This window comes from Eptesicus fuscus, chromosome 17 (genome assembly GCF_027574615.1).
Source record: "Eptesicus fuscus isolate TK198812 chromosome 17, DD_ASM_mEF_20220401, whole genome shotgun sequence".
NCBI classification, from domain to species: domain Eukaryota; kingdom Metazoa; phylum Chordata; class Mammalia; order Chiroptera; family Vespertilionidae; genus Eptesicus; species Eptesicus fuscus.
In genome coordinates this window covers 39,356,087-39,369,788 of record NC_072489.1, presented here as the reverse complement: position 1 = coordinate 39,369,788, position 13,702 = coordinate 39,356,087, and the positions used below count along the sequence as shown (strand labels likewise).

The 13,702-nt window shown below is 35.0% G+C and overlaps 1 protein-coding gene across 1 annotated transcript in view; it reads right to left on the bottom strand.

Annotated features, from left to right (window-relative positions):
- CC2D2B (coiled-coil and C2 domain containing 2B) overlaps positions 1 to 12,788 on the bottom strand; it is a 60,728-nt gene extending 47,940 nt beyond the window's left edge. Inside the window, exons 1-9 of the mRNA XM_054728970.1 lie at positions 12,750 to 12,788; positions 10,777 to 10,837; positions 9,407 to 9,486; positions 8,990 to 9,056; positions 8,094 to 8,188; positions 5,688 to 5,886; positions 4,990 to 5,126; positions 4,760 to 4,888; positions 2,553 to 2,762 (exon numbers count right to left, since the gene is read on the bottom strand). Of these exons, the coding sequence (XP_054584945.1) occupies positions 2,553 to 2,762; positions 4,760 to 4,888; positions 4,990 to 5,126; positions 5,688 to 5,886; positions 8,094 to 8,188; positions 8,990 to 9,056; positions 9,407 to 9,486; positions 10,777 to 10,837; positions 12,750 to 12,788 (1,017 nt within the window). The remainder of the gene's footprint in view (positions 1 to 2,552; positions 2,763 to 4,759; positions 4,889 to 4,989; positions 5,127 to 5,687; positions 5,887 to 8,093; positions 8,189 to 8,989; positions 9,057 to 9,406; positions 9,487 to 10,776; positions 10,838 to 12,749) is intronic.
- Between the last annotated feature and the right edge of the window lie 914 nt (positions 12,789 to 13,702).

Below are 13,702 nucleotides of genomic sequence, written 5' to 3'. Positions count from 1 at the left end.
GAGAAGATCTCAACAATTGTGAAGATATATTATATTCCTAGATATGGAAACGGAATTTTTATAAAGATAGAATTTCTTTCTAAATTAATATAATGCAATCACAATAAAAATGGTAATGATTTTGAAAACAGAAGTTGACAAGCTGATTAATGAAGTTAAAAAGCAAACCTAGCTGGTTTGGCTCAGTGGATAGAGCGTTGACCTGCGGACTGAAGGGTCCCAGGTTTGATTCTGGCCAAGGGCACATGCCTGCATTGCAGACTCAATCCCCAGTAGGGGACGTGCTGGAGGCAGCCGATCAATGATTCTCATCATTGATGTTCTCTCTCTCTCTCCCTCTCCCTGTCTCTCTGAAATTAATAAAGAAATATTTTTTTTTAAAGCAAGTAACAGAATGGGACAAAAATATATAAAACATATTCAAAAGGCAGACATCTTTTATGGATATATGTTAAAACTTATTATAGTATGATTAGTTAAAAATAAAGCAAAACAACTGAAAAATGTGAAAATAATATCAACTCTTGTTAAAAACTAAACTGTGGGAAATGGGCTCTGTCCCGTACTGCCAGTGGAAATTCAAATTGGAAAAAATTTTTGGAAAGGCAATTCATCACTCTCTAATAAAATTTAAACTTCATGCACCCTTACTTTGACCAAGCAATCTGACTTCCAGGAATCTAGCCTACAAAAGTCTTCACATGTATATTCAAATATATAGGTACAAGGATGTTCATTGCTTCAATATAAATGAGGAAAGGACCACCTGGCTGGTGTGGTTCAGTGGTGGAGCACTGACCCATGAACAAAAAGGTAATTGGTTTGATTCCAATCAGGGCACATGCCCAGGTTGCAGGCTCGATCCCCAGTAGGGGTGAGCAGGAGGGCAGCCGATCGATGTTTCCCTCTCATAGATGCTTCTATCTCTCTATCCCTCTCGCCCTTCTTCTCTCTCAAAAGTCAATAAAATCATACATTTTTTAAACAAGGAAATGACCTAAGTATAATAAATGGGGAGTGATTAAACATATTAAAATACAGCTATATTACGGGTCTATATATAGCGATATGGAAAAAATACAAAATTAATTTTTAAAAACCAAGTTGCCAAATTATACATATGGGAAGATCCAATTTATGTTAAAAACTGTTATGGCATATGTATATACAGAGATTCATGGAAAAGAGAACTTAAAAGTTATACTGCAAACCATGAGGTGAAGAAAGTGAGGCTTTGAAACATCTATACCAAATCTTTTCCACTGAGAATATATTCCTGTATTACTTCTGCAATTTCAAAAAAGCTAGAAGGGAAAAGAGCAGATGACTGCATAGCTGAATATCCTTTCTACTCTCTCATATTGTCTGCAACATTTCTCCTCGTTCTTTAAGTGAGGTTCAAACTCATATAAATGGACATATTCCAGTTTAAGAATTCCTTGAATGACAGCCAGTCTTCCGCTATTCTGAACTTGGTTCCTCCATTCAAAAAAACAATGGCCATATTATACTTAAAATTAGAATATTCAAATTTAAGAAATATTCTGACATTATTAATGCACAGTCTTCAACTATTAAGTGCTCCTACACAATTGCTACATAAAATTCCATCGAGGATATTCAGTTCTATGATTTTTGCATTTGTATTTTACAGAGCAGATATACTAAAGTACGGTTCATTTACAACTTCTTGTAATGTCTTGGTGACTCCATCAGGCTTGAATGTTTAATTAAGTACCTTACTAAGTATTTTCCAAATGTATTCATTAGCTAAATGAGACCTATCAAAACATCTTTTCAGAGAAAACACTAGTTAACAAAACACTTATGTATCAGAAACTCAGCAGAGTTTAAATGAGAGGCACAAATTCAAAAAATAATCAGTGGATATTCCCTTGATTTATCTTCAAACTTTATGGGCCCTTTATGATGTCATTAGATATTTGGATTGATCATTCTTTTTTTTAAATATATTTTATTGATTTTTTACAGAGAGGAAGGGAGAGGGAAAGAGAGTCAGAAATATCGATGAGAGAGAAACATCGATCAGCTGCCTCCTGCACACCTCCTATTGGGGATGTACCACAACCAAGGCATATGCCCTTGACCGGAATCGAACCTGGGACCTTTCAGTCTGCAGACCGACACTATCCACTGAGCCAAACTGGTCAGGGCTGAATTGATCATTCTTAAACTAAGACTCCTCACATTGGATATGAGATATAAGATCGCTGATATTTTTATAAAAAATATTCTATAACAAGACTTAAAACAGCCATATGACTCTTTTAAATCATATTCATTTCAAATACTCTTCTTAAGTCATAGGATCAAGAATACCAGTGATCAGTAAACCATTTATAAGTGCTACATATCCTGCAACTCCTACAGTTTCTTTTTAGAAAAACTGAAATCAACCATTGTTCTTATTGGTTAAATAATTAAAGTGCTAAGGGAAAATGTCCTATGATAACTTGCTCTGTACTAAGAGGTTTGTTTACTCTTTCAATATTAAATGTTCAGCCCAGTAATATAATAAAAACCATTCTCACCTTCTCTAAAAGGAGCTGAGATAAATTCTGTTGCTGCCTGTCCTGAAAACACTCATAAAGTTGGAGCAGCCTAGCACATAATACTTGTTCTTGATTGAAGACAGGATGATGGCTAAACTGCAAACCCACAATGTTGAGATCTAATTGGTACATTTTCCCTTGACCTTCCATTTTGGTCCTAATAGAGCTTTCTAGATCAGATTTCACTGCCTTTAAAGAAAAATGTGTACACAAAGTTAATTTGGTTCTCTTTCTTTTTAAATTACCTTTTATAAAAGTAACATATTGTAAGAAAATTAAAAGACACAGAAAATAAAAAACCAATAATTTGATCCTTTTTTCTTGAAGTTGATTATGGCCCTTGATTTCATACAGAGTGTCCCAAAAATATGTATATACACTTTGAATAATTATTAATTCCAATGGGTTAAAATAAGAAAAGAAACATCAATTGGGCTATCAGCTGTCAAGTGTGTATACATTTTGGGGGACACCCTATATATTTATAGTACAGCATTTTAATAATCTTGCTATCAGTTATCTTATATAATAAAGAACTAAAATGCTAATTAGACTGGACAGCGAAATGACCTTCCAGAATGACCTGCTGGAATGACCAGTGAGGGGGGGGGGCCAGTGAGCCTGCGCCACCAGGTCAGCCATGGCGGTCCTAGCACCCCCCCCCCCTCCACAGAGGTGGCAGGAGAGGTGGTGGCGTGGGCCTGTCCGGTCCTGGTGCTGCGCCTTCCACAGAGGTGGCCACAGGGGAGCGGGCTTAAGCCACAACTGGACATTCCCCAAGGGCTCCCAGGCTGCCAGAGGAATGTCTGACTGCCAGCTTAGGCCCCATTCCCCAGGGAGTGGGCCTAAGCTGGCAGGTGGACATTCCCCCCGAGGGGTCCCAGACTGGGATAGGGCGCAGGCCAGGCTGAGGGACCACCTTAGTGCACGAACGTTCGTGCACCAGGCCTCTAGTTGTTTATAATACTGTTATGTGTTGATAGAGGTTGAACTTTCAAGTTGGAAGCTCCCAAAAAATTTCCTATAGGAACACTATGACAAATTTCCTATAGGAACTGCTGAGTCAATAGTTTGACTATGTGATGATATACTAGTCATCTGTGGATCAGAGTTAAATGGTAAACCCTTATTAAAACACTGTTCCACCCTGGACAGTTTGGCTCAGTAGACAGAGCACCGACCCACAGACTGAAGGGTCCTGGGTTTGATTCCAGTAAAGAGCATGTACCTCCATTGCAGGCTCAATCCCTGACCCTGGTTGGGACACGTGAGTGAGGCAATCAATCGATGTGTCTCTCTCAAATCAATTCTTCTCTGTCTCTCCCTGCCTCCCTTTTACTCTCTCTAAAAATCAATGGAAAAATATCCTCAAGTGAAGATTAACAAAAAAACATTGTTGTCTGACACAACTTTCAGCACATTGCCTGTTAAGGATACTATAGAATGAATTTTAATACTCAGTTTAGATGCTTGGTGAAGTGACATATACATTTACTCCCAACTCTAAGGTTCCATTGAATACTGAAATTGTGCTTGGATGATGCATTGGACAAAAAAGTTACTTGTTCAGCCCAGTGGTTTCCAACATCAGAATCTGGATGTTTACAAAAGTTAATCTGAATGGTGGTTAATATTTCTCCAAAAGTTATATGTTTTGCATTTACCTACCATCCTTTTGTTCATTCATTCATTCATGTACTCACTCATTCAACAAGCTTCCACTGTTTCAAGGACCTCTCTCTCCAACAGCAATGGTCTCTGATAATTATGTTAAAATATCTGTGCTATATCTTGAGCAAAATAAGAATAATCCTATCCTGCTATCTAGAGATAATTATTTACTCTGATATACTTTTCAGTCTTTTAATCTATGTACACATATATGGACTTGTCCATTCATTGATAAATTCATTCATTATCTATTTTTATAAAATTAGGATCAGATTTAATTTTTCATTCTGCTTTTTTCACTTTATATTTTATTTTGAGCATTTACCCATATCATTAAATATTCCTCAAAAACATAATTTTAATGAATATTTGACATTTCATCATAGTTTTGCCATTAGTAGTATATTAATAGACATTAATATATTCAAAGGGTGAGTTAACACCACAAAAATGTAAGTTATAATCAATATTACAAGAATTCTAACCATAATTACAAGTAAATTGTTATTGGTTACCTTCCTGTATATGGTCTTCAGCGCCGGATTTAAAGATTCCTTGCTTATGTTTAGTCTGAATTTCCATGACTGGCTAATAGGTGAAGGTAATGACATTATTTCAGCACTTTCTTCAAACCAATACATTCCCTATCAAAAATATTTAAGAAACATGGTAATTAAATATTTCATCAAAAATAAATATCACATATTATCAGTGAGTGATTTAACTTGTTAGCTGGTGCACTTGCCTCTTCTAGTTGAAGCAGGCGATTTTCCATTTTGTTGCAGGTCTTTTTATATATTTTTGGCTTTCTCTGCATATAGAATCCTTCGTCTTCTAAAATGCGTGGCATCATATCTTTCGGCAGTTTACGTTGGTTGACCACTTAATAACAAAACCTATATATTACTTTAAAAGTCCAACATGTTAAACTGGTATTGACCAAACAAGAAGCAAAGGGGAACTAAAGTCTAGCAGCAAGCTTAAATACACACACACACACACACACACACACACACACACGCACACACACACACACACAAAATGAGTTCTTTTAATCAATCCTCTTAAACTCAGAGAAGGCATGAAGAACAAATATAGAAAATATTCTATAATTTAAGAACAGTCCTCCTGAGGATATGCTTTTTGATTTTAGGGAGAAGAAGAGAGAGGAGGGGGAGAGAGGGAGAGGGGAGGAAAACAGAAACATCAATATGAAACAGAACATCCATCTGTCGCCTTCCGGATCAAACCCACAACCTACATATGTGCCCTGACTGGAATCAAACCCATAACCTTTTGGTATATGGGAAGATGCTCCAACCAAATGCGCTACACCAACCGGGGCTAGATCGGTACATTTTATTTATCCAGCATACAAAAAAGCTATTATCCTTTAATATAATTCATTAATGACTTAAATATTTTATTGTAAAAGAACTTTACCTGAGGAACTACTTGGCACAAAAATATTTGCCTGTTGTCTCTTGATTTGTTCTTGATCATCTTCATATTCAGCAGCTTTGACTTCAAGTAAATCTGGAAAAATTACTTCTTCCATATAATCTTTATCATGGCTTTCAGCAAAATCTTGTAAATTATCACCAAGTGACAAATATTTAGGGTAACTATCATTTACTAATCTCTGTTGAATACCAAAAATAAAAATAAGTATACATTATTATCCTTCTGATCCATGCCACCCAGTTCAAGGTCAAGCTGAAACTGTTATAATGAAATTTCACTGAACATAGAGGAACTCATTGAAGGCTTAATCTTTTACAATATGATTTTTCTATAGCACTTCCTTGCAATTCTCAATGAAAAATTAATGAAATAGAATTATAATTCAAGCACCTACTCTCCTTTGGAAAATAGCCTGAGATATTGGACTATGACACATCAATGAGAATTCATAGTGCAGGGCAAGTCCAAATACAGCAGGCCATGTGGTCCTAAACCCCATTTTTTTCACTTTTCAGAAAGCAGTAGTACCTAAAGTGATTGTGGAGCATCCCTGATGTTTTCTGGATGGCATTCAAGAAAAATAAAGAAGAAAAGTAAAGATTCAACATTGAAGTCTAAGGCAGAGTGATTATAGTGAAATTCGAAAACATGCTATGTATAAAAGTTATAATCTGAACATAGGTATTGGAAAATATATTACTAAATATAAAAATGCATACTTGTATATCATGATCATGAATTGTGAGTCTCTTCTCACACAAAAATCAATTCATTTTGAATGACTTCATTGTCTAATTTGATATCGACACATATTGAAAAAGAGGAGACAGAGAGTATATGAGTCATGCAAATAAAAACCCCTCAATTAAAAAATATATTTAGGGGTAAATAATTAAATAAAAAGAATTAATCACACAGTGTCTTTGAATAGAGGACCTTACATGCCTTGATCAGGTCTGACAAAATTAAGTAACATAGTTAAGCATCACCTAGGTTCATATGGAGTAAAAACCCATCATACCCTGTCTCCTACCCCTGTCATGAAATCAAGAAAATATTTTATTGCTCAATGGTAGAGCATAGGCCCACAGACCGAAGAGTCTCGGGTTTGATTCCCAGTCAAAGGCACATACCTTGGTTGCTAGTTTGCTCCCCATCTGGGGTCGGGGCTCATGCGGGAAGCAACCAGTCGGTGTGTCTCTCTCACATCAATGTCTCTGTCTCTCTCTTTCTGTTTCCCTCCTTCCCTCCTTCCCTCCTTTCTGCTCTCTCTGAAAAGCAATGGAAAAAATATTCTCAAATGAGGATTTTAAAAAATGAAAGTATTTTATATCTAGAAATCTTTATGGTATCTTTTTCAGAATTCAAACAAAGTATGGCACTGATATCTAGAAGCAAGATTTGGGAGATCCTCACATAGGGGATCTTTTTGAAGATTCCAATAATAAGACAAAAAGAACTCTCTTTGTTCCAGCTGCAGCCCCCATTATCAATCTTCCTTTATAGCATCCCTGATGTGGGCCAGGGCTTTCAATTTGCCTTTGGAGGTAAGGCCCACATCAGGGATACTGTAAAGGAAGACTGAATGGTGTACAGTAGAAAGGCAAATGGGGGTTCAAGAGGGACCCCAAAGGAGGGCCTGAGGGACTTGGGAATGACTAAGAGGTGTTAGTAGATAGAAAGAATTCTGAGAAATAAGAGGTACTGGGGGAGGGGACTCAAGGAAACTGTGGAGAGACTTGAAGGTAGAGAGGAATTAGAGAAAAATACAGAGGAACATGAGTAGATAGGATGATCAATAAAAGTGACTGACAAATGAGGAGGCAATGGGGAAAGACTAGTGAGACTGGAGGAAAAGACAACCAGGGAATAATAGGAGGGGCTGAGGAGTTTGAAGGGAAGTGGGAAGAAGTGACAGAAATTGGAAGACTCTAGGATTGGACTAGGAAGGATGGACATAGGGACTCTATGGAGAGTAATAGAGATTATTGAGAACAACGTGGGGCACTTGGAGAGAAGGACAGGAACAACAGAAGAAAGAGAAAACACGGGCTTTGCAGCTGACAGCCTATATTTCCCAACTCTATCAATGCTTAACCCCACATTGGTTTCCTCACCTATAAAACAGAGCCAATAACAGTGCCTGCCTTACAGGTTTCTATGAGGAATGAATGATACAATCCACATGAAAAATTTAGTGTGTCATTGGGCATCCAGTAAGCACTCAATAAATTTTAGGAATTATTATGAACAGCTCAATTCAGAGAGAACAAGGTCGCTCAATAATAAAAATTTCATCTCCCATCCAAGTATTTCATTCTTTGCCCTTAACAAGAGTTATTTTTCCTGAGAATGAGGGTGATGGAGGAAGGGGAACAAATCCACCTGCTCTGAAGCCTGGCCCAAAGCTGAGCCTTCTTCACCGCTCAGAGTGAAAAACGAAAGGCCTGCCTCCAATGAGACTTCTGTCTGTGGGTTAAACAATGGAAAAGCAGTACTCAGTGGTGAAATGAATACTTTTTCTGCTTATACATGAAAGATAGGTAATAAGGTAAGTAGTAATAAGTGGTAATATTATCTTATTCATGAGCAAGGAGCAAAAGGAGAGACAATATCAAGATATATTTAACTTAAGTCTGACTTAGGAATTTTTGTTTTAAGGTTCTGGCAACTGCAATAAAAAACAGAATAGAGTCTAAATCTTCTCCATCTTCCCTATCTCTTCACTCTAGTCAGAATATTAAGAGCATCACCTTACATTTCTATCAAAATGTGGGCTCAGGGAAAATGGTTTTTTTCTCTCCTCATTTTAAGGTGCTTTCACAAATATGTGTGGTCACACACAAGTACCACTCCCCCCATCTACAATGTTTTGTAGAGTGAGAGGGAGTTAAGAGTATTTAAAGTGACATACTCATAGTTATAAACTTGCTGGTAAAATAAACTCTCCTTTTTCAATACTGTAAGTGTAAAGCCCTTACCACTTTCTTCTCACACACATATTAAAATGAACTGTTTTTAGGGAGGTTTGAGAGAGAAATTAATTCTGTAATAAGTAAAACTCAGTCATTATGAGTAAAATAATTTTAAAATACATAAAATACAAAAGCTTATTTTATATTCTATTTGTATCTAGCTGCCTAAAATTGGATTACAGTATTGACTTAATATGTCTAAATTTACTAAGAATCATTGAACAATATACTTAAAATGGGTGAATTTTTGCTATATAAAGTGTATTTCAATAAAGCTGTCTTTTAGGGTTAAAAAAAAGTTATTCACCTTAGACCACTGATTTATCTTATTATCAATGAGCAGATGAGTTGAAGATTTTTCACTTTGATTAATCTGAAACAACATAAATGATATAGAAAACTTAATCTTCACAGATAAACGTAAATATTTTGTTCAAAATGGATAAAAACCACGACTTCTCAATGTTTTCCTTTTCAAAAGTATGTACACGTTTCCCTCTGAGATGTCATATATAGTTTCCATGACCAAATCACTTAACTTTTCTTGGATTTAGGTTTGATAAAAAAAAAAAAAAAAAACATGGAAAAGAAGAAGTATTTGGATTTAAGGAGCTATATTTAAGACTGAAATTTGGCTCTTTTTTAAAGAAGAAAAGTTAATTTGATACATGTTGCATTTAAACATTAAATTTAAAACCAGGAAAGAAAAAAAAAAAGCATTACCTTAGCATTTTTTAGCTTTTCTCTTACTTTGCTTCTCAACATTTCTATTATGTTTTTATTTTCTTCTTCTGCATCTAAACCTATCAAGAAGCCAACATAATATAGAGCTCATGACACTTTTGAAAATAACTAAACAACAATCGCAGTAAAAGTGCTTATTAAATAGCTAAATTGCATGCATTTTTAAGGATCATGATAATTATGAAGACTGGGACATTGCTCCATGAGGGCTTAGAACCTCAAATAGATGTCCCTTTCCCCTTTTCCATCTGGATTAAGTACTTTTATTATACATGCTCAGGACTAGATTTTGTTTCCCCTACCCTGTGTGTTCTCAGCTATTGGCTATAGTCCTTCTTTGTAGTCCGATGGGGGTGCGGGGGGTTACTCAGAAAAGCAAACCTTTATCTTTTTCCTTTTGGGAAAAAATCTGTAAGAACTGTTATATTCTATATAGAATATACAAATATAATGTATAATCTCTACAGAATATACAAATATCAATGATAGGTTACTTCAACTTGATGAAACTGGAGAGGAAGGAATCTAAAAGGAAGAGATATGTTTCTAGGCACCATTTAGTCAGTTTTGTAAAATCTGAGGAGCCCTACTTCTGCTAGCTTTTAGAATGAAACAGTCTTGCAGGGTATAAAGAGAACTCCAGCTGCTGTATGCACCCCAAACTATGTGTTATTTTCTACTCATCCACTAGATGATCCACCAGATGAACTGAGAAAGACAGGAGTTGAGCAGTCCTAGCAAGTGGAGGACCTTTTGGTCATTTTGCCTTGCATTTTTCTTTTTCTTCTCCCTGCTTCTGACTACTTAAAGGCTGCATAGAGGATGGTGGAAATAAAGGGTAAGAAAAAGCTAAACCACTATAGGTCATAAGAATCTTCATTCTTAACTGCAGTATTTCCTGGTATAATTTAAAAATGACTAGTTGGTTTGTTTATACTCTATTCCTAGAACTTAGAATGGCAGGGGGCATATAATATGTGCTCAATAATAGTGAATGAACTAGGGTTCAACCATTATTTATGTATTTTTCTCAAGATCTAGAACTTCCTGAAGCGAGTTCTACATCTATATATCTTCATGGTGTAACACAGTCTCCAACACTCATAGATTCTCCATGTTTGCAGAGAGAGAGAAAATAAAATCTTAATAAAAAATTTCATCACATATATAGATTTTATTAATTATTTCCTTATTCTCATCTTGTATTATCTAGGAAGCTTAGTTTCTATTTGAATTTATCTCTTAATAAACTTGTGTTCCCAGCTGAAACCCTATGATAGCATTAGTCATTTACATCTTTTAAAAATAAAAACCAACAGCATCAGAATTATGGTATACTTATTGAGGACCTTTTTGAAGATGCTTGTCTACATTTTCTTCTACTGCAATATTATCTGTCTCTTCAGACATCTGCAAAAAAAAGGGGGGGGGTGAAAGTTACCTTGCATCTTTTTGTTTTGGCATTGAACATCTTTTCAAATGTTCATCACCCCTTTGAAAGTCATCTCCTTTAAAATGCCAATTCATAGCCTTTGCCTGTTTTCTTAAATTTCATCTTTTTATCAGTTGGTATGAGCTCTTTATATATGGTGGGCTATTAATTAAGAAGTTGCTCTCTGTAACATCAAAAAGGACCTTTTAAAAAAATTTTTTTATCCTCACCTGAGGATATGTATATTGATTTGAGAGAGAGAGAAACATCTATGTGAGAGAGAAACACCTATGTGAGAAACATCTATTGGAATCGAACCCGAAACTCTTTGCTGTATGGGATGATGCTCCAATCAACTGAGCCATCCGGCCAGGGCTCAAAAAGGACCTTTTAATAATAAAATCCAATGGTTAGTTCTTAGTAATCATATATTGCCTACTTCATATACCTTTTAGGAAGTTCAAATGAGGTCAGACATATGAAAATACTTTGAAACTCAATACTGTATTAGTGTTAGCTTTTATCTGATTCATTGCAGCATCTGATGTTGGGCATCTTTATTATCTGAGAAAATTTTATAGCCTTGACTTCTACCCACTTACTCCCTGTATCTTCAAAGGTCACACTTCCCCTCACAGCTTAAATGTGGGCTCATTCCAAGGCTTTAGGGAGTGCATGTATTCCCATGGCTTCCTAAATCTGTCTCCAACCTTGACTGTTTTGTGAATACCATATTTCTAGCTGCCTACTAGTGTTTGTAATTGAACGTCCTATCATTATCAATATGCTAAAATGAGAATTTATTGCCTTTACCATTTGTTAAACCTCAGTATTCTGAAAATTAAACCATACTAGCAATGTTAAATCCTTATTTAGAATGGTATAGATAAGTTTGTTTTTCATGTTAAGTTTAAGAAATAGAACAGTAAAAGACTCCTTAAATAACAACTGTACATGCTAACCAAACTAATGTGTAGTTGGAGTGGAAAGAGCAAGCAGACACACATCAGCTTTCCCATCACAGTAAAGATATGGATTCGTGTCAAAGGCCAAAGCAGAGCATTGAGACGATCCTAGTAAAGACATTACTATCACAATAAGAGCTCTGTCTACATACTTTCTGAAAGAACTTCAAAATCCACCAGTAGCTCCTGTACCATCCTTAAGAACTAATGAGTAAGGTCAACATGAACTAAGATGTTCTGTTCTTATTAAACCTTCAGTGTCTTCTTTCAGATAATTAAAAATACCTAATTCTATTCTTGCCCAAGGGACAATAACTCTTGAAAGTATGATGAGATATCAATCTTGGCAAGTGATTGATAAAGGTCTCCCTTTAATTCACAATAATCTTGTCTAGCATTCCCAGGATTTATAACTTTCCCTCCCCATCTAGAAGTAGGGATAAATGTGCAACTTCATATACATGAACAACAATTTGGTGATTGCAGTGGGGGAGATGGGTGGAAGTGGAAGAGGGCATAGAGGGGATAAATGGTTATGGAAAAATAAAATAAAATGAATTTTAATTGGATTAAAAGACATGTAGATCTCAGTCCTATATATGTTTCACTCACTGATTAAAAAAAGAAAAACATTTTAGTTTTAGCAAAGCAGAAATGGATTGCTGACTGGCTGAGAAAAGATAAAGTTAATATTTAAGTAAGGGAATAAATAAGTAAATATATAAATAACTCACTTCTAATGTTCTTTATTACATAACTGACAGATCAAATAATTCATCCCTAATACCTCTTATTATTTATTTTTTAACATTTGTACATGTGATTTATGTATAGAACCAAATATATCACATTTTTAGGATATAATGCATTGATAATTGGGTATTTAGTGTCATCAAAATCCTTATAAGCTCCATTAATACCTTACCTTTTTAATATCTTGTTTTCGCTTTGAGATCTTTTTCATGATGATGGTTCTTTCATTTCTAAATAAATAAGAAATAGTCTTAAGAATGATAGAGTATATTACTGAAAGAAAACAACTATTACAATAATGTTATTTAAAATTTTAATTTAGAGATAATAATGTTATTTAAAATTTTAATTTAACTGAAAATTAAATAAAGAAATATACTCTCACCTTTAGTAAACAGTAGTTGATCACCTTTAGTATTTAATAGAAATTCTGGTTAATGCAATAAGACATGGAAAGGAGAGGTTTAACTATTGGAAAGGAGAAGACAAGATTATCCTTGTCTGTAGAAATAGGTTTTTTCACATAGAAAACCCAAGACACTCAATGAAAAAAGCTTAGACATAATTAGAAAGTTGTTAAATAGCAGAATAAAAGAACATAGGCCAAAGTTAATAGCTTCCCTATATGCTAACAGAAAAAGGTCACTTCATAATAGTAATATAAAACTTTTGCAAATACCGAGGAGTAACTTTAATTAAAATATGTGGGAGCCTATTTGCTGGGAGTGTATTTTATTACTGCTTCAATTTCATCAGTAGTTATCAGCCTATTTAGGTTTTCTGATTCTTTGATTGAGTTTTAGAAGGTTGTGTTTTTCTAGGAATATGCCCATTTTGTCCAGATTGTTTCGTTTGTTGGACTAAAGTCATTCATAGTATTTGGTTATGTCCTTTATATTTCTGTGAGGTCAGTTGTTACTTCTCTTCTTTTGTTTCTGATTTTGTCTGGTTTATCTCTGTTTGTTTCCTGGTTTGTTCATCAATTTTGTTTATCCTTTCAAAGAACCAGCTCTTGGTTTTATTGATCTTTTGTATTTTTTTTTTCGTGGTGTCATTTATTTCCACTCTGATCTTTATTATTTCATTCCTTCTACTTATTCTGGGCTTTTCTTGTTGTTCACTTTA